General features: G+C 40.0%; 1 protein-coding gene across 1 annotated transcript in view; it reads left to right on the forward strand.

Moving 5' to 3' along the window:
* The window catches only part of PER3 (period circadian clock 3), a 21,623-nt gene extending 1,788 nt beyond the window's left edge, over positions 1-19,835 (forward strand). Inside the window, 21 exon segments of the mRNA XM_009884082.1 lie at positions 1,112-1,263; positions 1,850-1,965; positions 2,844-3,045; positions 4,109-4,157; positions 5,776-5,918; positions 6,288-6,366; positions 7,100-7,206; positions 7,455-7,611; positions 8,575-8,680; positions 9,108-9,233; positions 10,011-10,137; positions 11,544-11,688; positions 12,274-12,364; positions 12,366-12,405; positions 12,864-13,064; positions 13,700-13,951; positions 14,483-15,219; positions 16,324-16,501; positions 17,084-17,261; positions 17,819-17,969; positions 19,599-19,835. Coding sequence (XP_009882384.1) covers positions 1,112-1,263; positions 1,850-1,965; positions 2,844-3,045; positions 4,109-4,157; positions 5,776-5,918; positions 6,288-6,366; positions 7,100-7,206; positions 7,455-7,611; positions 8,575-8,680; positions 9,108-9,233; positions 10,011-10,137; positions 11,544-11,688; positions 12,274-12,364; positions 12,366-12,405; positions 12,864-13,064; positions 13,700-13,951; positions 14,483-15,219; positions 16,324-16,501; positions 17,084-17,261; positions 17,819-17,969; positions 19,599-19,700 — 3,439 coding nt within the window. The 3' untranslated portion in view covers positions 19,701-19,835.
* Positions 19,836-25,106: the final 5,271 nt, after the last annotated feature.

Here is a 25,106-nt window from a genome sequence, read left to right on the forward strand (position 1 = left end):
AGCTCCGGTGAGAGCTGTCCCTGCCGCCTGCCCCGCGCCCGGGCGCTGCCGGACCCCGCGCCGCCCCCACCGCGGAGCGGTCCCGGTCCCGGTCCCGGTCGCGGTCGCGGGTTGAGTCGCTGCTGCGCGGTTCCTCGTCAGCGGTTTGCCTAATTATAAGATTGGCTGATCCAGGTACGTCATTGGCCCCTTTGTACCTTCTGTATATACATAATCTAAAGACTGCTTTTAGCAGTAATAAAGCAGAAATTACTTAAATAATATTTTTCCCAAAAGCTCAGAAATTCAATGAGGTGTTTTTTGTTTTAAATAAATATTTTTTTTTAAAAAAAAAACTGTTTAAGAGCTATAATTCATGTGATGTTGAGCTGGCACGTAAAGTTAACGTGCAATACTTGAACTTAACTAGTGATTTATGTAGTAAGAGAATGATACTAATAAAAATGCCAAACGGACAAAAGTTATTTAAAATAACAGTGTTTGTAACTCGTCTGTAGGATTAGAATCAGACCACGTTTTGAGGATATTGACTGGTTATTTTTCAGTCAGTGAAATTAGTAAAAGTAAGAAGAGGGAGATTTTGCTTGTTAATAACCTTGCAGCTCGTGAGGCCAACGACTCTGTTAAAAGTATAATGAAGACTCCCAAGTCACGTGAGGAATGAAATCTTTGCATCAGGTGTATTTTGAGGACCTTACGTTTCCCTGAAGTGCTTATAATCAGATGCAGACTTTAAGGCTAGAAAAATGTGTATACATAAATAATCAGCATCTATTAATGATTTTAATACCAGAGAGATGTAGAAAATCTAGAGTAAACAAAAGCTTATTTTTAGTTGCTAAGCATCTTGCTAAGTGAGCAGATTGGTCATGATGTGACTTTGCCAGCCGTGACATGTTGAAAAGGAGGAAGGTAGAGGAGAAAAGATAGCAAAGAAGTGAGAAAGATACAACCCAAAATATAGTGAATGAACATTAGGACATTTCTAGATATCCTGTGACTCTGTTGCCAAGCCCATAAAATGTTAATTTAGTGAATAATTTTAATTAGTTGACGGAAAAGCAGCTCCTATACCAGAAGTCTCTGGTAAAGTTTAATCTCTGTTTTACAGTGAGCAGCTGAATTGGAGCCAGTCTCACAGGGATCTGATGATGATGATCCAGGAAATGAAAAGGTCTTTGCCTGAAAAGAAAAGGAATACCAGCAAACCCAGTACCATCAGTGCTCTCAACTATGCCTTGCAGTGTGTCCAGCAGGTCCAAGGTACGCATGGAAAAAATCTGCAAGCGTAGAAGCTGTACAGCAGCTTAGTTTAAATAATGTGTCTGGCAACAAATAACATAAAAACAAATGAAAGCATTCCTATTACCCTGCAAACAATTGACTTTCTGAAGCACTGGGGGTTGGTTTTTTAAAAAATAATTGTGTTATCTCTTCTACTGAAATGCCCACCTACTGCTTCTCTCTTCTTCAGAATCCTATAGCTAATAGGTGCTACTAATAACTTTCTGTTCATGCTGAAAAAAACAACATCCCTGTCCCACTTCAAAAAAGTATTGGATAGTCTGTGTTTTCCAACAGAACTAAGTAGCTAAAATTGTTCTTTTGCCATCATGTTCTGTCCTTTCTACTTCCTCATGCTCGTTTTCTGTAACATAAATAGGTCGATCCAGTAGCATAATCAGTATTTCTTTTTCCTTTGTCACTACACAGACCTTCCTCATCTCACCCTGGACTTCACCAAAAAGATGACAAAAGCACAAGGGCTGTAAGAAATACTTTCAAAATAGTCTCCTTACTGACTTCCTTGTGTTTGTTCTGCTTTTCCTGTTTTTTTTTTTTCAATTAGCAAACAATGACTTTTTCCAGGCTCTGAATGACCGAAGAGTGTTTCAGACAGATGTGATGACATACAGCATAGAAGAGTTGGTGGCAGTTGCATCTGAACACACTCTGAAAAACACTGTAAGGAATTCGGGCACACTCAAGGAGTTCATCATTTGCCGTTTCACTCTCTATTTAGTCTCCTTATATACTGTTTTGTGGAAATAGAATGTGTAAAATTGAAAAGCCTTTAAGTTTTAGCCCGACAGGCCTTTGTGTTTTTAAAGCTAGATCAAAACTACTTCTTATCTGTGCTGACTCAGGGAAACCAAGAGCAGTAAGTGAAGACATACCTTTTCTTCTTTTTTTTTTTTTTCTTTTTTGGCAGAAGCAACACATACCTTTTTGAGAATTCATTTAGAGCCTAGTAATCTCTTGAGACAGACTTAGCAGAATGTTTTCAAAGTTGTCCATAGTTGTAAGGGACTTTATTTTCTATTTGTACTCCTGGATTTAATTTTTTTTTTCTTAATTTGCAGAATGTGTCATGTTTTCTGGCTCTGCTTCAAAGAAAAGAGTCTTTCTTGATATTCAGTACTGTTAGGTGCCATATCAGAAATATTGCAAATGCTTTCTACTTGAAAGTTCTCACAATATTTTTGTATATGGAATTGTGGTGAATACTCTGAAATTTGGGGAGAAGCGTGTGGAGTGATAACCAGTCATTCTGGACAATGGCAAGCGCCACTGTAATTTGTTTCAGTTTTGATATCTCAGTCTTACTAGCATTTGTAAATCACGAGTAAGTTACTATAGCATTGGAGATTGTAGTAGCTCACACGCAACTTTAATTGGACACTAACTTAAAAACACATTTTTGAACCTCTGTCTTGGGTTTTGGTGTGTGGTGGGTTGGGTTTGTTTGTTTTGGCATTGTTTTTGGTTTGTTTTTTTTTATCCTTAGAATATCGCTATCATGTGTTGGGGCGGGATCGCATTTAGCGATGTTTGTTTTGCAGGACACATTTGTGGCTGTATTTTCCTTGCTTTCGGGACGCATGGTGCATATTTCTGAGCAGGCAGCATCCATTCTAAACTGTAAGAAGAAAGTGTTGGACTCCTCCCGGTTTGTAGAGCTGCTTGTCCCTCAGGACGTGAGTGTGTTCTACACACACACCGATCAGTCCCATCTGCCGCTTTGGAACATGGAAGGTCAAACAGGTGAGACTTCGCAGTACTCCCGAATGCTTTGCGTGTGTTTCTGTCTTTGCAGAATGAGGATAGAATAGTTGTTAATTTTAAATGCTTGTGCTAGCAATACACATAGGCCACACTTGTTCCCTTTCCACTTTCAAACCCTGCGTAGCTATGCAGCTCATCCTGGCTCGTCTCTTACAGGCTTAGCTCTTACTTGGGGTAGGTAAAAGGTGCTTCCTTGTTTTGTGTACTGTCTTACTCAGTGCAAATACTTCTGTTTTTTAAAAAGAAACTAAAGGTCTAATTGTGAGTTTAAAGTTGTTTAATCTACATGTTACGGTTGCTTAGGTGCTTTGTCTTTATGGTCCACTCGCAGCCTGCTGTGAACACAGCTCGCTGAACCCAAGTTTTAAGCTAACTTACTGTTTAGTGCTGGATATGCCTAAATTATGACTTTTTGAGTCCTACGTTATTTGTGAGCAATTAAAGTGTAGCTCACATGCCAAGGCCATGTCTTGTGCCCACCTAGCTGTGGGGCTGTTCTGGCATCAGAGCTGGGAAGTGCAAAATCCTTGCTGCTAAAGGATGTGAGACATCAGAGGCTGCTAACGCTAACATGCCAGGGATTCCACAGCTTGTAAGCCAGTCATGTGCCTGCCCAGCAGAGCAGTGGCACCCCTATGGAGTTGTTATTTTCTTGCTCTGAGCTGTTACTGATTTTTTCCTCTGCCCGTAACTCTGGGCTGTGTATAGTTTTTGGTACCTGGCTCATAAAGCCAGGAATTTTTGCCTTTCCTTTCCATAGTGATGCACTGGTGAAAGGAGTTTTTTAGATCATATACGTTTCCTCTGAATTTAGTTCCAGGTCAGCCATTTCTCCAAGAGTGAGTGGGCTGGAAAGGAGAGAAAACACTTGAGGTGGGAGCAGGTTGTGGAACAGATAATTCAGTAGCTAACGAAGAGCCGGGTTGTGAGACTTTGGTCTTGCTCAGAAAGTCTGGAGAATGCAGAGTTTAAAATAGTTCTGATAGGTGTCACCTTTTTAAGAATATTAACTGATAATTTCGATGTGTGTTCTTCTTATTAGCTTCTCTGTATGAATACGCCCAGGTGAAATCCTTTTTCTGCAGAATCAGGCAAGTACATTATTATAGCTTTATGTTTGTGAAGGCTGGGCAAAGGATACAGTACTCTGCAGAAAGAATGTTCTGTTGTTACAACTGACCAGTTTGAGCTCATGGAACTCCATTACAAAATTGTCTTACTGTGTTTCATATTGGCATCCAGCAGGACGTTTTGGCTGTATTTCCCATAGTGATGCTTAAACTTGCATGGGGATAGAAGGAAGACTCTTCATACATGTTTCTTTTGGACCTATCAGTTTCCTTCAGTACTGTTGTGCAGCAGAAGAATGATCTTGTGAAAAGCTGCTGCTCCCCCTTTTACCGTTTGAGAGTGGAGGCAAGGGGTGTTTTGCTTGGGATTGCTCAAGAGTTTGTCACAGAGGCGGTAACAGAAGCTCGGTCACCTGAGTCCCCGTTTGAGACCTGAATCATGAGATGCTACTTGCTGTCACTATAGATGCAGTTTGTTGCCTTGCGCCTGGCTAATTTTAGTGCTAAAAGAAGAAAAAAAATTGAGATTGGCCTGTAACCTTCAGGCTCGGATGGTCTCTTGTTTTCAGTAAGAACTGTCTGCTTCTGAGCAGATATAAGACTTACTCCATCTTTCAATCAATCATTGATTCATTTATCTGTGTCTCAAAAACCCGAGCTCTAAAATCACCTTTGTGTCTTGAATTGTGTAAGGGCACTTGGAATAAATATAGCAGGACAGAGATCTTTTTGATTATGTAGGCTTCATGAGTAAAAATATTTTTTCACAAGCACACACTGGCTAAAGTATGAAAATGTTTTTTGTGGGTTAAGCTTCTGCTATATCAGATTTCAATTTGTATATTTTTCTTTTCCAAAAGGGGGAGCTGTCAGTTGTATTTTTTTGACATTAAATTCTCTCTACAAACACTTTACAAAACTAAGTGTGGAATAAGAAAGTAACTTTTAGTGCAAGTGATAATGTCCAAAAATTTATCTCAATTCTTTCTGCCGGAGCTGGGTAAGATACTGCAATTATAACAGGTAAAAACCCACTAGCAATAGAAACAGACGATTGCTAATGCAGTTATTACAAAACCCTGGTTAAGATCTCGTCTAGGGTGTTGTGTGCTGCTACTGCTCACACATGTTCTAGGAAGACAAATTCTCATGGGAGGAGGACAATCAAAGAACAACAACTATTTGTGAACTGAGGCTGGAGGAGTCTTACGTAGGTCAGTGAAACAATACTTGTGAGAGACACATGTTTTTTTTCACTCCTAAAAGCAGTACAGAATAAAAAACAAACAGAAAAAGAACTCTTTAACTTGAGGGAGAGCACAAGACCAGAGGAGTGGTTCTCATGAATACATTCAGACTGAGAATTAGAAGGTGGTCTTTAACCATTAATGTCATTTCTAGAACAGCCTCTGAATGCAAGCATTGGAGGCAAAACACCTACTTGGTTTTAAGGGGAGCGAGATCAGTATTGCTGAATGTGTTGGCCTTGGATCGCAAGGGAGTGTGTGTAGGACCTTGGGAGATTGTGATTATCTGGTTCTGTGTGCTCATCATAACTCCTCTGGGCAGGGCTCTCCACCCTGGCGTAAAGTGTCTGAGTCCTGAAACCAGTGCGTTAATCCCTTTTACTTTTTCTCAGGGCTGGTAAAGATCAAGAACAAGAAACGCATTGTTACCCCTTCCGAATCACCCCGTACTTGGTCCACGTGTGTACTTCTGTCCATGTGGATGCAGAATCCTGTTGCTTAGCTTTGGCTGAGAAAATTCACTCTGGATATGAAGGCAAGTCAGGAGACACCAGTGGGAAAAAAACAAGCCAATAGGAAAATGCAGTATATGAAAGGCTGCTTCCTTTGTTTAGAACTTGTGCTTGGGTAGTCTCACCCATGTAACTTCCAGTTTGTGTGTGTGTGTGCACGTGAATCCAGAGCATCTGTGCCTGCTTTGCATGGCCCCAGAGCATATGACCTTTTCTCACTATTTTTATTTTTGAGAAGTCTGTAGCACCTGTTTCTATGAGTTACCGGTTGGAAAGCAGTGAACAATTAAAAAGTTCAGGAGCCGATAACTTTCTATCATGAGCAAAAGTAATGGTTAGGTTTTCTGTCTTAGTGCATGTTTTGTTTCAGCAAATATTTCTTTTTCTATTAGCTCCTCGAATTCCTACGGATAAAAGAATCTTCACCACGACTCACACCCCTGGGTGTGTTTTTCTTGAGATAGATGACAGGTGAGACTTGAATCTTGAAGACCTGTGAGGTGTGTATGGAGAGGTTGCAAAAAATCCGTTGGTGATGCAGCTGGCGACCCAAGTAAACTAGTTGAACTGTGCAGTTTGCAGTAGTTGATTAAACAAAGTAGTTTTGTGTTAGTCCACTCATGGAAAAACATCTAGAACTCCACGGACGTAATCTCCTTTGTTGACTTAAAATGTGAATTAAACAAGCAGTCGGTTTTCGTTATCCAGGGCAATGGGGACCTGTGGTAACACAGACAGTGGAAAATCCACATAATGCAAAGCTCTGGGGATCACAGTGTGGAGATACAGCTCTACTGAGCTGGGTCAAATAAATTTGGCCAGACTAAAGCTGTCTCCTGCAAAGCCACAACAGTGTTTTTACAACACGCTTTGCAGTGTCCGTGTCAGATTTCTTACTGATGTTTTGCCTGTGACCTGCTTCTTCAAGATCTTTCTTTTTTTTTTTTTTTCTTTGCTTATAGACAAGCAGAAAACTGCCTGCAAATGTGAAAATCTGTTAGATCTCCAGGCACAGAAATATTTGTCATTGGTATTTACATGTCTGCATTGGACTGGAGGATTATTAGATGGGCTGGAAAATGTTCTGTAGCCTTAGTTTATGCCATTGTAGATCATGCATGGGGACTTCACTGACAAGCAAAGGGTTAAGGATGTAAATATTCAAAATGGTATTATAATCAGTGATAACGTGTTTGGGTTTCAGAGCAGTGCCTTTGTTGGGTTACTTACCTCAGGATTTAATTGGAACATCCATACTGATGTATTTGCACCCAGAAGATCGTCCTTTGATGATTGCTATTCATCGGAAAAGTAAGTACGTTTGCTTTAAGAGGAATTTCTACTGTTTTTAAGATTCTTTCATTATCATCGCTTGATGTGACTGATCTGCAGTCTAGACAAAAATATATTAATTAATGAATTAAAGCAACCAGGTTGAGATCAAAGCAAATTCAAACCCAAAGTTTTAAAGGACCCCCATCATTAGTGTTTGTGCTTGCACTACTGTGTCATAATGTAAACTAAACCTTGTTTCTTGCTTGTGTGGTTTTTTTTTTCAGTCCTGAAATTTGCTGGCCAACCCCCTTTTGAACATTTACCTATTAGATTTTGTACTCAAAATGGGGATTATGTCATACTGGATACGAGCTGGTCCAGTTTTGTGAATCCTTGGAGCAGGAAAGTAGTGTTCATCATTGGCCGACACAAAGTCCGGACGTAAGTCAGTTGTAGAATTGATCTATTAAAGTGCTTTTCATCAAATACTCCACAAAACAAAACAGTCTCAGTACTGAACTAGAGACGTAATGTTGCTCCTGCTCTCTGTGACAGCTCCCTCGCATCTGTCTTGCAGCCCATTCCTTCCAAATAGCATTAGTCTTGTTTATTAAGTATGAAATTAAGTAAATTAGGCAAAGCCAACATTTTTTTTAGTGTATGTTTTTGCACATGCGTGATGTCCAAATACAGTGACAATGGACACGTCTAAATCAAAATATCAGTTTTAGACAAGCCAAGTAAAAGCTAAAAAGCAACACAAAAATTAGATCACTTTAACAAATAATTAGTTGACATTCATTCATGATTGGCTCACAAAAAAAAAATAATTGACAAACAGATATGTCACCAAAATCACCTTCTGGCTTGTTTTCTTCTGGAATGTTCATTTGATACAGATTCTAAATATTTACCAAAGTAACCTCTTTTAAAAATGCAACTAGTGTTGAATGTGCAAGTTAATTTTTCAGATGTTTTTCCTTAGTTTCCAAGAGATTTGGAAATATGACTGTCTGTCTTCCTCTTACTTGGTTTCTTTTCTAGCAAATGGCTTTTTGGGATGGCCTTTTGACTTTTCAAAGTTATCTTTTATTCAAGGTTTTACAGGGGGTGAATTTGTCTTCTGAGTGAGGGAGGCAGAGGGGTAGATGCTTGTCAGCCTTTACTCCTGTCTCTGCGGTAGTGTGTGGTCTTCCCCGGGGCTTCACGTGAGGCACTGCTCTCACGGCACTGCCCCGCGATGCTGCAGAGCTGCGAGTGGAACAGATTACATCCCTTTGTGTTGATTCAGCGAAGCAGTCAAAATAACAATAATTTAAAAGGAAATCTGTTCTAACTCTGTTCATAGCTACCTTTTCTTCATCAACTTAAAATTAACAGCGAAATTTTGTTGGCTCTCTCCAGAAGCCCTCTGAATGAAGATGTCTTTGCTGCAAGAAATAAAGAAATGAGCAGTGTTGAGAAAGAGATAAGAGAATTGCAAGGACAAATTTACAAGCTGCTTCTTCAGGTAAAGAAGATGAAAGAATTTCAGAACACTGGCTGGCCTTCTGAACGAGAGGCTGAAGAAACTTGGGTCTGTTTAGCAGACTATTTTGGGGATGATCTTTTAAAAGGACTGAAAAGAAAGTTTAATTGGAGACAGGGTTGTGTGACAGCACTAAAAATACGGCTCTGGGTAGCCCACCTGATTAGAAAAAAATATTGTTTGACGTATTTGCCAAGTCTTTATACTGAAAGATAAATCTGCATCCTGAAGCAGCTTTAAGCATGGTAGAGAATTTTTCCCAAGCAAGTGGCAGAGCCCAGAGCAATACTGACTTTTCGCTTAATTTTCTTGGTTTACTTGAAGTGCTGTGTTGCAAAGTTTGTTGTTCCCTTCTTTGTGTTCTCTGTGAGGATGATTTCTTTAATTACTATTTTTTCCCCTCATTCAGCCAGTACACAGCAATGTTTCCAGTGGTTATGGAAGCCTTGGAAGCAATGGCTCTTACGAGCACTACATCAGCATAGCATCTTCAAGTGATTCCAATGGGAATTGTGCAGAGGAAATACAGGAACCAGTAAGTCCATAGATGTGTCACTGCCTGCGCAGTAGGAAAAATACAGTTTTAAAAATGAAAATTTTTACTGGGTACGTATGTACAACTCATTAATTTTACCGAAGTGAGAAGATACAGCTATGTTCAAGCTAAATGTACTTAAACTGGTTAAGTATGGAACACTGGCTTTTGGGTTTTGCTCTTAATTTTGCTGACTAAAATGAGCAGATAACTTACTACGGTAGTTCACTAAAGTAAATTGAAGACTTGCTTAAGATCAGTCATCTTAAAGAACCGGTGGACTCAGAGAAAAAAAAGTGGAAGAACTGTGCAATGAGAAAGAGGATTGATGGATGTGGAGGGGTTTCTGTTTGCTTGGGATTTTCTGTTTTGTTTTAAAAAAGGTACTAAAGTGTAGACTGTATATGGAAATATAGAAGTGTAGACTGCTATAGAAGAGGGTGGAAACAGTGCTCTCCTAAAACGAGCATTGCAATTACCTAGTTTCCTTGTGAGGCTCCTGGGTAAGTCATCGGCTTGTTCCCACTCTCAAGGCTAGAATCAGTATTAAAACATCCAAATGCTGAGGCTATTTGAGCTTTATCGTGGTTAATTTAATTAAATTAACCATAATAAATAGATTTGTTAAATTTACAAATACCAGTAGACACCAGGCTTAAGCTGACAGTCTACTCCCTTTCAGTTTGGAGAATACAAGAACCCAAACCCATCTTAATGGTCTCCTATGGCCCCTTTTTATTCATTTTATTCTAACTTCACGTTTTCTTGTATCTCAAGATGACATTGCAACAAGTTTGTGCAGATGTCAACCGAATAAAGAATCTGGGGCAGCAGCTGTATATTGCATCAAGGAGCAAGCCACAGAATGGAAATGAACAGGCTGTGAGCTCCAAAATGCTGGGAGGTAAGTTAATGTAATTATGATCCCTAAGGTAACGGGAACTCTTGTACACCTATAGCTGTTTGTTTGGCTAGCTGCTGTTAAATGCTGAAGAACTTAAGACAGCATCTTAGCAGGGCTTGAATGTGGGAAATGTTTTGTTGTTTGGGTTTTGGGTTTGTTTGTTTGTTTTTAAATCAAAAACCAAACAAAAAACCCCCAAACAAACCTCAGCCGATGCAATAATATTTAACTGCTCCCTGAGATATGGAGGAACATATCTGTCTCTTTCTAGGTTAATACTTTTTTATTTTACTTTAACATTTTCCAGCGAAAATGCAAACGTGCAAGTGTAAGTCTACTATGGAAGCTTCCCGTAGCTACTTTGTGTGGACTCTCAGAAACAATCATAGAATCATTGAGGTTGGAAGGGACCTTGAAGATCAAGTCCAACCATTAGACTAACACTGCCAAAACCACCACTACACGATGTTGCTCAGCACCACGTCTACCCGTCTTTTAGATACCTCCAGGGCTGGCTATTCCACCACTGCCCTGGGTAGCCCGTGCCAATGTTTGATAAGCCTTTCGGGGAAGAAATTTTTCCTAATATCCAGTCTAAACCTCCCCTGGCATAAGTTGAGGCCATTTCCTCCTGTCCTATCGTTTGTTATGTGGGAGAAGAGACTGACCTCCCCCTCGCTACACCCTCCTTCCAGGTAGTTGTAGGGAGCGATAAGGTCTCCTCTCAGCCTCCTTTTCTTCAGACTAAACATAATCCATAGGTTGGAAAACACTGCCCCACTTCCCACTGAAGCAGTGGTTTAGTTATTGAGTGCTTAATATTACGCTAATGCATGTTATTTGCAGTTATAGCCTAGCACAAATATATGGAGAAAACTGGATGCTTCCTAAAACATCATCGGAATCTGTATTAAACCGTTTTGCACTGTGATACTCTCTATGAAAGTTTGATAGTGAACTCCTAGTCTTGTTGATAAGAGGACTGCACTGGGAATGTTGATACTACTCTGACCAGTGTACCTATGCTATAAAAAGCTGTAAATTACTGTTAAATAACAGGTTGAATTCTGTGATGTATAAATTGAGAAAAGTGTAATATTAATTGCAGCTTTGTGTACAATTTAAATGCAATGCTTTTTTCATATGCTGTTTTCTTTGTGTTTACTAGTTGTTCTGAGTGGATGTTTAGTGTGGTGTGTGGAGTCTTTTTTCTCTTTAGGCATTCATTGCCCTGCCTCGAAACATTTCAATTGAGATGAAAATGCAGAGTAACTTAGTAATGAGAGCTGCGCTGTCATAGGCCACATATGTATAATATATGTATCCCAGTGTATATATGTGGGTGTCTCGGTGAGGGTAGTGTTTAGATGCCTTTGAGAGGACTCTGAGGATTTCTTCTTTTCTAGGGAAGAGGCACAGTGCTTCCTGTTTCCTTCAGACAGTGAGAAGTGATAGCACAGAAGAACCAGGCAATGCATTTTATGATGATTCAAAGAAGAGTCCACGTGTTCCATCCTATCAGCAGATCAATTGTGTTGATAGTATCATCAGGTAATAAACTATTAAGCCATTTTAGTGATATAAGTTTAAGATTAATTGGTGGAAGGTAACTGGGGTTTGAGTTGTGAGATAAATTGGGATTGTTTGTAAAGTTTTCTGCCTCTCTGGGCAATCCGTCCCAACGCTCAGTCAATCTGAATTACACAGTAATGAAGAATTTAGGGCCTGAGGTTCTGTTTGCAACTATTGACGTTTGTCTACTGCTAGTTTCACCATTGGTGCAACAGGAGTTTGAGAATTTCGATGGGCATAATGTGTCAACGTCTTCTCAATATATGCTTTGAGAACATCCATATAAAACAGAAAGTTGATATAATTTATAAAATGTCAGTAATTTTTAACCCAGTGGATAATGTAATCTTTTTTCTTTTTTTTTTTTTTTTTAAGAGTAATTGATAGATTTTATTTAAAATACTCCTTGGAAAGTGGATATGTGTCCAGAGCTTCCTGCAGTGAATTTAAAATACTAGTTGACGACCCTTGGATCTCCAATTTGGATTGTTCAAATATGTGTTTTTTCTCCATTGGGAGAGACAAAAAGTAGGGAGAGCTTCCCGTGATATGCTTTTATTTCAGATATCTAGAGAGCTGCAGTATTCCAGCACTGAAAAGGAAATGTAAATCTTCCGCAAACACATCGTCATCATCATCTTCAGAAGATGACAAGAAAAAAACAGCAAAGTTAGCAGGAAGTTGAGGCTTTGGAAGGTAACGAAAAGTATGCTGACAATCGTAATAGAACCGCAACAACTGATTTATTTTTAATGTGCCACTGTTGTATGTTCCAAGGTTTATGTCCACTTTTTAAATTGTTGTCACACTAACAGCACAAATATTTTGGTTATGTGGTAAATATTTGCTTACCTTGTCTAGATGTCACAATTAAGCATAAGCTACATTATTAAGTCTTTTAAGGTACAATGCATCAAAAAATCTATTGTTTGTTGTTGCTGATTGAACCTTTGGTTTTTCGCTCATTTTGTGCCATGTTTCGTATGTGCTGACATTGCACTGGCATGTGAATGTTACAGTTATTTTAATATAAGACTGTCTTGCTTAATAGTCTTCGTAGTTACCGGTCATTTCTGAACAAGTCAGACTTGATGAATTGGGAGCACAGCGCTTGGAATGAAATTCCGTATAGGAACTTTGTCATTTGCCAATAGATACTGTCTTTTCAGCAGTTAATTCTCAAACTCCAATATCTGCTGATCGGGAAGAGATGCTGAAAGACCAGACAGCTGCAGGCGTGGTTGGAGCTCCTCTGGCCGACCTGACCCTCTCCAACAAGGCTCCGAGTGTGGTGTCCGTCACCAGCCAGTGCAGTTACAGCAGCACTATAGTGCATGTCCCACACCCTGAATCAGGTACTGTTCACACTTGAAAAACAGACTTGACTCACTGATTTTTATATTTATATGATGTTTCCAGACTGAAGTACACAGTGAGAAACTTTTCTCCATTTGAGATACGTTCTCATGAGTATGAACTCTGAAATATAATTAATGTACTTATAGGGACACTGTGAAGAAAACTTGAGCCTGTAAATTTTTACTGTATTTTAATAAAAACTAGTTCTAACAGAGTGCACTATTTCCTTTCCCTTTTAACGGCATCACATATATCTCAAACACAACAATGTGCTTTTAGCCATTGAGGATTAAAATAAAAATGGCTAATGGGCCAGAGTTACTTCATTTTAATGCAGAAAGAAGCATAAAAATTAGTATTTAACTGCTATTGTACTAAGAAAGTCTGAAGAAAGAAGTGCCTCTGTAACTTCAAAATGAATTTTAAGTTTTCCAGACCATGCAAAGTAATTTGCTCAGTTGATGTTAGTGTAGCCATATTTAAGTGTAAAGGGTGTTTTCTGCCCCCACCTCTGCAGCCTGTATCTGCTCGGTAGCTCAGACGAGATTACTTTCTGTGTAACCCTTGGGGTATTGTGGGAGTTCACACCAGAAGCAAAGAGTGAGTGATTTATTTTCTTCCCTCTTCAAAGAAGTGACTACAATGGAAGATACTACTGTTGGAAGTGAACAAATTGAACTGCCTCCTGTGAATGCTCAGAACCTCATTGTGGTACCTGAGGACTTAAAGCCAGTTGGGCTAACAAAGGAGACACTGTCAGCCCACACTCAAAAGGAGGAGCAGAACTATGTTGACAAGTTCCGCCGGAGGATCTTGCTCTCTCCATTTAGGACTTACCTTCAACAGGGGAGCAGAAGTAACAACAGACATTTCTGTGGCCAAGGTAGGCAGCAGCTTTGAGAAATGAAGACCGATTAGGTGACTTACAAAGACTAACCTAGCAGTGGAGTCTGGTTCTTCTTTGTATGATTTAGCAAGTATCTTACTATAGCTGCAAACAGAATACTTCCTCCGAACTGCCAAGGCTTGACAACAGCATTGCCCACACAGGTGGTCTGCTCCATCTTGGATGTTGCTATCTTAGACTTTTCACAAAGCAGATAATTAATGCAATAAACCCTGCAAATCACAAGTAGTTTATTGCCTCCCCTTGAAGTAATGTAAAAGATCTGATTGGGATAAGCCAAAATGATCAATAAGAAAATTGATGACATGAAGGAAAATATTGTAGATATGTCAGGAAATCCATCGCTGTAGTGTATGGAAGAATTGTCCAAAGGAAAGTCAGCTCTCAGAATAAGCCATACTCAATTATCTGGATGTTTTCTATTTTCTCCTTTTTCTTTTTTTTTCTTTTTTTTTTTTCCCTAGATTGGTCATTTCAGTGAATGTGTCTATTTTTGTTCCTCCTTAGGAGATTCACCTTCAAATCAGATGAGCCCGGCTAGCTGTAAAAAAGACAAACGTGGAAAATTCAAGCGCCAGAAACCTCAGAGACAGTACTCAGATAGTCACCCGTCTAGTAAAAATAGAAATAGTCTTCCATGTGAGCAGAGAACAATTCAGAAAGAGTCATTCTCTCCCTCAGAAGTGTCCTATCTGAGCTCCTCCAGTACGGATGTCCATCCTCCTGTGAGATTTCCTGTCTATTCAGATCCACTGTCTGGTTTTCCAGCCTCTTCTGTAGGAGAGGAGGTTGCCATCCACTCTTTGAAACCTGAGTCCACGTCACTGTCACAACTACGCTGTGAAGCGCAGTCGTGCCCAGCACTTTATCCCCAAAACGTAGGCACGTTTATGGCTGTATTTTTTCAGAGTTTCCCCGTGTATGCTCAGATGCCTCAATATGTCTTTCTTCCTAGTCCTCAGTGTGTTTATCCCCCCTCCTCGTACCCATGCACGACACTACCTCCAGCCCCCCCTCCTCCTGCTCCCTCAACAGTAGCCCCACCCGTGGTGGATCGGCCCTCTCCGGCCTCTTCTGCCACCTCCATGGTGGACCAGCAAGAGGCCCAGCATCACCAGGCCCTGTTGCTGAGCGGCTCGCGAAGCAGCTCCCCGCTTCAGCTGGATTTGCTTCAGGAGGAGCTGCCAAAACCTATGGAGCTTTCCGTTGGTACTGATGTTAAAGCAGATGCAGATGCTAAACGTGTAAGTAACGCAAATTTTTAATGTAGAGGAGAAACTCTGACTTCCATGGCGTTCAGCCACCAAAACCAGTGATGGTGATCTGTGTTTCAGGGTCACCAGGTTTTTAGCTGTGTTTGGCGGTGGCTGTGCTGTGTGGACTGGGGCACAGGTAGCACCGAGACGCAGAGAGCTGCTGTCACTTGTGCCCGTGGGAACGTGTACCAGGGCAGTGTTGGCACTTAGCAAATGACAGAAATGAGAGATCTTCTGCTCTAGGCTGCCACAAACCACGTCTGCTCAGCATTTCGGCAGCAGCCTTTTCAATTAAATTGTCGACAGGGATTTCGGGTTTGGGGCTTTTATGCATGTGGAACGTGGTTAGTGCTGCACAGTATGCATCGTTTTTCACCTGGTCCTGCAGTCTCTGGAGAACCAAAACAAAGGGAAGATACACTTCTAATTACTCCCTCTGTCTCCCAGGGATGCAGCTAATGAACGAAGAACAGGGATCCATGTGGGTCGGTTTCCATACATGGGCATAGAAAAGGCCTCTCCAACTTCCGCGGTAAACTCTGAGGCAGGAATCTGAGCTCTGCAGGCAAGGAAAAAAATGTTGGCTCCCGAATCCAGATTGGGCTGGAAAGGCTGGATCAGCTGAAACTGCAGGGTAGGGTCCTGAAAGGGGAGGTGGTGTGCCTGTGGCTGCTGCAGCGGTGAGCTTCGCACAGGGAATCGGGGGAAGACTCTCATTTTCCCTGTGGTGCACCACTGCCTGACGTGTGCGGCTGCATCATGCCACGTAACACAATGTGAAGGGAACTGACTCCTGCTCTCTTGTCAGCAGGACAGCAGGAAATATTAACTTAATGCAGCAGTGGAGTATCGACCAGTCAGGAAGGATCTATAGTAGAAATCAGTAGAGTCCAGATGCTTGGTGATTTCACCCGTGAGAGTGCTATCCTGAGTTCTAGACCGTCATTCATTTTCAGAGCTAGAAACTCCAAACCTATTGAATTGATAAGAGATTTTGGTCAACATGTGACAAATTCAGTAAATGCATGAACTTTGTTTTCCAAACTTAAATGTAATTTCCATGGATGTGTTTGTTTTGACTTTTGTCTCCAGAACAACGATCCAGAAGATAGTGGTAACAGTGGTAGCCGTTGTGCTTCTAGTGAATTCACTGACCGCTCGCTGTACGAGGACTCCCAGTCGGGTACAAGTTCAGCAGCATCAGGCAGTGGATCGGCTTTATCTGGTTCTTTAGGCTCTAGCTCCAATGAGACTTCTGGTTGTGGCACAGGTAGGGAAGTTCGAGATTTGGATGTTTGGTGCTAGATGGCTTGCCAACATAATAATTCATAATTAATTCATAACAAGATACTGTAATGGGAATGGGAAATCCCAGTAAAAGGATCTGTAGTCTTTACTTTTCACCAGCTGTCAGCGTTTGAAGCCAAGTTTGTTTCAGTCATTGTAGTTGGAAATGGGAATCTAACAAGCTATTCCTTTAACCTATAAGTCACTCCTTCATTTTGCTCATCATCACTTTTCCCTGCATTAGATACTGGCTTACATCTTATCTGAGTAAAGGCAAATCTGCCCAGAGCAGAAACTCTTGAAACAGAAGCAGAGAAGTTGAGGTGATTAATTTTGAGAAGAGTAAATAGAGCTTTGGAGATCTTGAATAACTTAATAGAATACACTTTATCTTTGAATTCTCAATAGGTAGTAATCATGTAGTAGAGCAATCATCTGGGAGTACCTGTGTTCATATTACAGAACTGACTCGCAAGAGTATTCTGGTGTTCTTTTACTTTTTGTGCTGAATTACTAGGATTTCTCAGGCATCTGCATTTATTTTTGTCATGGTAATTCTCAGCAGGTAGTGGCAAAAGCAGCAAGTATTTTGCCAGTAATGATTCTTCGGAAGCTTCCAAAGAAGAGAGGAATCAGGAAGCAGAAGAAAAAGGGACAGATCATAAATCCAAACATGAGTCAGCCTGGGTGATGATGGATCACACACCTGAGCAAGTTCTAATGACTTACCAAATGCCTAACAGGTTGGAAAACATCAATGATTTCTGACATGTAGTTTGGAATTCTGCATAGAACTGTAGAGTTAAAAATGAGAACATGGAAGCAGTGCACATGCACCTTCTTGCAGTTTCATTGGTATTAATTTACTGTTTGTGTGTTTTACGCCCTGGTTATTTCCTTTTGTCTGTTTCTTCCCCATTTCCCCCATCAGTTAAAATATGGGTAACCTTTTTGCTGAAGTGTTAAGGGGATTGGTTATTGTCCGTACTTTGCAATTAGCTTATGTATAATTTGTAATGAGATTCCATATTTTAAAAAAAAGAACACCAAAACAAAACAACACCCACCCCACCCCCCCAAAAAAAAAAAAAACAAAACAAAAAAACCCTGACAGACCAGTGTTGAAAGAAGCCTTATAAAGCAAATAAGGTATAACAAAGTATAGTTTCTTTTCAATAGCTGATGATGTCTGGACTTCATCCATAGATACTGGTGAAGAGACTCTCCCAATGTGTTTGTGATCTGTGTCTGCCTTGCTTCGTTTAGTACAGCTGTGTTCACAGGTGTCTGTTACCTGCAGAATTAAAGAGGAAGTTTTAAAGGAGGATCTGGAGAAGCTGACAGTCATGCGAAAGCAGCAGCCTTGGTTTACGGAAGGGCAAAAAAAGGAGCTTGCAGAGGTGCACACGTGGATCCGGACCCAGACTGTCCCTCTGCAGATCAGCACCCAAGTAAGGAGTTGCGAAAGGAATCGGCGGCTTATTCATGCCTTGGCTAGCCAGAGGCAGTGCCGTTTCTGACCAGTGCAGTCTTATAGTGCTGGGATCACTGATGGTTTTTACTTGTAAGTATAAGAAGGAATTGGGCTCAAGTATGCTAACCAGATGAGAAATGCCAAAATACAGGTTGTTCCATTGTATTTTTTTGCAAGATACGTGAATTCTTTGTAGGAACCACCTGTAGTGAAGTCCCGTCAGTAATATTGTCGGATGAATGGGAATAGTGCCGTGCTCTCCCATGAGAGTCCATATGTAGTGATATTTGTCCTGTTGGTGTTCGTTGGGTTTTTTGCTTTTTTTTTTCCTCACAAAGTTGATTGCTGCAGTGATTGAACAGCATATAACACTGGAACATTAGTGAAGATTAGAGCAAGTGTATTCAGCAAGCTGAAAAATGCTCATAACCACAGAGGAGGCTCAGGCATATAGTAAAAAACACAAAATAGCTGTTTTTTTTGTGGGCGGATTAATTCTTTAAGAAATTTGGTATCTTATGCCTGATTGTTTTATCTGGTATAACTCTCAGGCACTCTGATAAACTACTTCTGACTTATATTAGTATGTGTTAGAGAATGTTGTTATCAGTTTAAAGGGCTCGCAGGTGCTATGGAGAAGAAAAGAGCAAGGTAGAACTAGTCCTGCAAAGATCTAGAGCTCCACTGATGAGTTGTACAGAAAGTTTCAAGGCAGAGTGGGCTGCGTTCATGTGCTCATGCAGCAGAAAAATCTAAGGTGTGTTACAGCACTGCATGCTCTATGTGCTACTATTTTCAAATGTGGCGTTCTGAGCTGTGGTATGTATTCTTGGAGCAGATAAACTGAGAAATCTATGCCCTCGGCTCTGGAACAAGACCAGAAAATTAGTCTTTGTTTTCCTAACACCTTGTTGATAAAAATCTTGCAGTTAGGACCATGTGTTTGATTCAGGTAGCAAAACGGTGTCCAGTGGCCTTGCAGAAAATTCTGTTGAATGTTTACATCTCAAATGTTATGAGATGTATTGATATGCAAATATAAACGTTTGATATCTAAGGTGCTAAAACTGTTCCTGAGCACTAGGTCGTGTTTCCAATACAGATTGTCATTTTGCAAATGCAATCAGGCTTCTGACAGTAGAAAGAAATGCAGGATTTCTGTTTTAATGCTTAATTTCAATATTGTACTACAATTTCTCAAGAACAAGAAAAATCTGGTCTGTCAATACACTCAGGCATTTCAGCCTTTTTTTGTTGGTCGGTGTTGTTGCTGTTCAGTTTGCAGTCCAAATCCTTAATGAGCAGCTTGCTCATAAAACTGGAAGATAAAGCCCTCAAATTCCAGAAGTTGCCTGCCTTTTTATCTCAAATCTAAAATTTTATGTTCCACTAACCAAAGAATTAATTTCTGGGAAAAGATTCATTGGAGGTGCAAGTACCTGCTTCTGAAAATAAGATATCTGTATAATCTCTGCTTTTGAAGAGATTTCAGTCTATCAGTGAGAGGTTTCAAGAGATTGCAATGTATCATGCTGTCAGGATTTGACTCTCTGAAATATACTCATAAAAAGGAGAATTTCAATTAGTACGTTCTTCTTTTTTAAAGGGCTGTGTTACATGTGACATCAGGAAAGCGAGTTGTGAGGCTGCAATGGCTGATGACAAAATGGAAAATGAGGGAAAATCGCCTCCGCTCCTGCAACGCTGAAGCGATCAGCGCTTGTGTCAGTAAAACTGCTTGATGTAATTCCCATTTTCTTTTCCTCTGGCTTTGCTACATTCTAGCGGTGAATCTGTCTGGCTGTCTCTTCCCAACACAAGCAGTCACACATGTGAAACTAAATCTTCCTCCATTACTCCTCCACTCCTGGCATGACTTTGAGGACAATGCTTCACTGGGAGGCTGTTCCCCTTCCTGACCTCACAGACTTGGCGCAGAATGGGTTATGTTTCTAACTTTTGATTGCTCAATGATGAGCAAAATACAAAGGGGTTTTTGGGTGGATTGTTTGGTTGTTTGTTTGAATGTGGCGAGTACGAGTCAGAAAAGATGCTTTGGTTAAGAACCTGCAGTGATGACCCTAACGAATCGGAGCACGTGTACTCTCTGAGTAAGGCAGGCGTGTTGAAACCAGCATTGAAACCAAGCGACAACAGGGTGCTCTTCATTTTTGTTTGTTCAATATTTAAAGGCCTAAACTGAAGATCCTGATACTCTGAGGCTGCAAAGTCACTGTAGCTGGTGCGAGAATCCCGTAGGCTTTGTAATGAGCAGCTGAAAACTGGCCAAGTTATTCTGCATCAAAATGCCTTTTGCCAGCTTGTGCCCATCAAAAAAGTAAACTGAAGTGAAAAGACGCAAAGCTATTCCCTATGTTTTTCATTATAAGTGTTTTGGAACCAAGTTGTTTTATAGCTTTTGCTTTTAAAGCTGTGTTTCTCAGGGTAGGTGTTTAAAATTAATTGAGGGTAACTGGTTTGCAGATCTGTTAGAGATTAAATTATAAATAGCAATCAAAAAAAAAAAAAAAAAGAGAAGTAACAATTCGGGAGTTACTTCCTTACACAGGACCTGCTTTTTAATAAAAAACATGTGGAAAACCTTCTTTATCAAGGCACTGTGGCCTACTTATCAATTCAATTAACTGTGTGCGATCTTTTATCTTATGTTGCTAGTGGTCTGGAAGACAGATTTGTGTCTTAATTTTTTTGTTGTTGTATTAGAGTAGTTAGATGAGTTGGATCCAGACATAGCGAATAGGAAATTTTGAGCCTGTTCCCTGTTTTCTTTTTGTTGTGGTGATGCCAAAAAGAAAGAGAGTTTGAGCTTCATTTCTTCTGCTTTCTTGAAAAGTCACGTGTTGTGGAGCCAAACTTGAACATCAAATCCCACATATTCATTATTTCTGGTCACTGTTGACTTCTGTACGAGCTTTAACCTCTTTCTTTATAATGGAGTCTCCGGCTGTTGAAATCCATGGACAAAAAATGAGTTTGTGCATAGAGTGAGTTTGTTATTCAGAAAGTGGTAACCACTTTCAGTATGTAAAAGGACTTGTTAATGTTAATACTCATGTTAATACTTCTAGCTTAAAACTGAACGTCTCAAAGTGCTCTTCAGGCAGGACACGCTTCAATGAAACCTAGCAAATCTTGTCTGATTTCCCCTTTGTTTATCAAAAGCTGGATGCAATCAGGTTTTCCTTGTGGTAGTATTGATCACCTTAGCCTTCTCAACAGAGAGTTTTAGAATGTAACGCATTATTCACCCTTTTGTTCTGTGTAACTCTTCTGCTATGTGAAGGATTTTCACTTTTGCAGTTTCATTTTCTAGTAACCTTCAAGTTGTCAAGTGAGTTAAAAATACTGTGATCTGCAGATCACTGAAGGAAAACTATTTATCTAAAGGTTTTTGTTACTTTTGAAAATCAATTCAGTAGCAATCTTTGTCATTAAAGCTTATTTCAAGAAAAGTTATTTTTACAGAATTTTAAGTTTTCAAGGCTAATTTGACTCAGGCAGTGTTGGTTTTTTTTTACGGTATGCTTCTCTGCTCTGTTTATACCTATTGCTTTCTATTTATTCTTAAGCTGCATTTCTTTATTTGTCTTTCATTTTTTTTCAGCTTGAACTTGTTTTTTCTTAAGTGTTCTAAATCAGCAGAGGTCCACACATCCTCAGTACTTTTTGTGTCCGAACTTTAAACACTTCTTAAAATAAGAGGCTTCAGTAGGTGTTTACATATATCAAGTTATGTACTCAAGTAGGAGAATGTGGACAATACCTTACACCTGTCCTAGTCTTTTTCCAGCACTTTCCAAATATGGTATTCTGCTTTATAACCACACTGCCTAAATATATTTGCTCTAAAACATGTAATAAGATGCTTTGTGTATAGGTTCTTTTCTTAATTGGGAAGCTTCTTAACTAACTTAACTCAAATTACACTGATACACTAGAATCCATTCTAGATAGCTGGGTTTAAATTAAAATGACTGCTTTAGTGTATTTTGAGACATAGCGAAACAATTTGAATACTCCAGGTAAGGATTGCCATCTCCTTCAAAATAGTTTAAAAGTGTAAGCCAGAAGCGAAGTTTAGATAATTGACTCTCTTGCTGTATGTTATTTCCACTGTTTATTTCCCAAGTATGAAAATGAGATTGATTGTGATATCTTAGCAGGTATACGTGTCATGCGTTTTATAAAACAGTGGGACTTAGTTTAGGAGAATGGTAATATGTACCTAACACTTGAATAATGCTTTTCATTCATAGGTCTGGAAACATGTCAAAAAGATTACTATCATTATCCCAGTTGTATAAAACGAGGCAGAGACACAAAGGACTTGCACAGATGCATAGCCCCAGTTCATACCAAATCCAGGAGTACAGTTTGGGGACCTTCACTCACTGTATCCTGTGCTGTCTTTGCTACAAGTGTTTCTACTGTACGTAGAAACCTGATCATATTAAATGTGTTTCTTGTTTGGAGATGTTAACCCTTTTTGTACCACCTACTACTATGAATTTGTTCCTAGTAGGATCATAAAGCAACAGAAATCCTAGACAGTTTTTATAGTGCTGTGAGCACTATACCCAAGGACCGTACATAATGAAGGTGCATGTGCCTAGGGGTTTGAATTCAAAGTTTGTAATCCTGGCTACATCTTGGGGGCAAGATTCCCTGTCTGGGGCTACGCTAGTCCTGGGTTACAGAAAAAATGGTATGGGAGAAGAATACCATGAAATTAAGAGGTGAATCAGTGCCATGTGTGACAATGAAACTAAATTATTTGCCCAAAAACATAAATAGTCCTAAAACCAGGTTTAGGACAAAAAACAGTTTCCCAAGCTACTCTTTACTCCGCTAGAACCACAACATCTTGTAATCAAATGCCTTATCAAGCCTTTTGGGAAGGACCTCATTTCCATAAGTTTTCAGGAACTGCTAGTTTTTACTTCAGCGTATATTAACCTTTTAGTCTTTGTAGTTTGCTGGAGTAGTCGAAGTGAGATCCAGTTCTGATCTGAAAGACCAGTGGAGTAAATATTGCGGCCAGATTTGCACATGCTATTTTGCTTATGTGACTTTGTTTTGCCTGGCATAATTAAAATGTTGCAGACAGTTTAGAGCTGCTTAGAAGGTCACTTTCTTGGTGATCAAAGGGAAAACACACAAGTACACTAATGATGCAGTTACTACCCCCTGTGGGGGCGTCAGCAGTTCAGAAACCCTCGCTGGCAATTTTTTTGTTGTATTCGTAAATATAGAATTATGTTTTTAAAAGATGACTTGATGTGTGAATATTTTCATGGCATTGCTATGAACAGGAGGGACCCCTGTGTATTTTTACGGTGTGCAATAAATATTCGCTGAATATGTAATGTATTGGTAAATTTATCTTCCAGCTGAATTGAGTTTTACATCACAATCAAATGAATTTTTACATCAGTTGACAGGAATATTTTATTGAAATAATATTCAGCTGTGGTTGAATTTACAGTTGTGATTTTAACTGTATACTTTAAAGGAGCTTCTGGTTTTATAAATAAAACTGAAAAATATGCTGCAAAGAACTGTTTCAAGTGTGCATTTACTTTTGTTGTTTGGTAGTTTCTAGAAAATAGACTTTTAAGTAAATATTCATTACATTTTCCTGATTGTACATAGATAGACAACATAGAGGTTTTGGGTACAGTGAAAATGGTGATGCAGTGGCCATTCATCCTGGTTTGTGTGTGGTTTTGTGGGTGGGTGGGTGGTTGTTTTTATCTCACTCAACACATCCTGAAATGGGTAAGGTAATTTCCGTTCTAATTGCACCCCACGAAGAAGGGCAAGTACCTTTTGAATGTAAAGGATTATATTTGGATGTGCAAACTTGGGGTTTGATGTGCAGGATTTAAGGCTTCTGTCTGTGCTGATTTTGTGAGAAAAAGTAAATAATAAACACCCTGGGAGCAGTTTGGCTCCACCATGCTAAAATTTGTGTTCTAGAGGAAGTACAAAGAAACAATTCATAGGTTTAATTTACAGGCAAGTCTCATAGAGCAATAAAGTTCTTAACTAATTGCAGAGAAACAATTTACTCATCTTTTTCTGCTTTAAGGGACTTTAGAGAGAGGTGTGGTCGAAAGTGCTTAACGAAGCCTGCAGGAGAAAGGACACGTCACTGCAGGGAGTGCAAGGTACAGGTCAAAAGATGTAGCATCTTATTAAAGTTGGAAAAGAAAGAAGTAATCTTAGATAAGTATGTAGCTAAAGGTGCTTCCAGCAAGGTAAGTGATGCAGTTCCTTGAAATGCAGGTGTCTCGAAGGTAACATCGGATATATTTTTGCTGATGATTTGTTGATTTTTTAAAAGGGTGATTTGCTAATTCTAAACATACTTACAAATGTGAGCCAAATTAGGTATTTTTGGTCCAAAAATTATGAGAAGTAAATAGACTTGTGAAATTAAAACTTCAAGGTGGTGCTATGCTTTTATTCAGGATCTAGGCAATGTCAGTCCAGCTACATGACTGGTTTGTCAGTCTCCTCCTGTCAGCTGAAGTTCTTGCTTGCAGTTGAAAACCTGTAGCGCTCACCTTTGTGGATGTCAAAGGTGAGCTGAAAGATGTACTTCTGTATTGTTGGCAGAGGGTGAGAGAGAGGTGTTGGACCTGTGATTCTTTCTCACACCCAACTTCAAAAGTAATGGGACCGTAGCTTTTTCTGTAGTAGGGTTGCTCCATGGTTGTATTCGCTCTCAGGGTATATATCGCATACTGCTGCTGTGCAGCTCACGCAGGTGTCTGCCCACTTGGCTCCCATTTGACGCTCCAGTTTGCTGCCTGAAGCCGTTACCGGCAGGGTCTGGCAGCTCGCTTCCCAACACCCTTCTGCCTGCGCCGAGAGCTCTGCTCTGCCTGGTGGAAAGATGAACAGCCTGGCCTGGGGAGCAATCCCTACCGCCTCTTTGGTTTTCTGCAACAGCTGCAGCCTTCTTGTCTCTGTTTTGCAGAGGAGAGAAAAAGCTCAGAGCGGAAAGCTGGCAGGAGCTATAGGTTATAGCAGGTTGGGGGAGAAGTGGCATTTGCCCTTCTTTGTCACAGTCTGGACAGGGTCTCTG

The sequence above is a fragment of the Charadrius vociferus genome, unplaced genomic scaffold (assembly GCF_000708025.1).
Source record: "Charadrius vociferus isolate BGI_N301 unplaced genomic scaffold, ASM70802v2 scaffold784, whole genome shotgun sequence".
NCBI lineage: Eukaryota > Metazoa > Chordata > Aves > Charadriiformes > Charadriidae > Charadrius > Charadrius vociferus.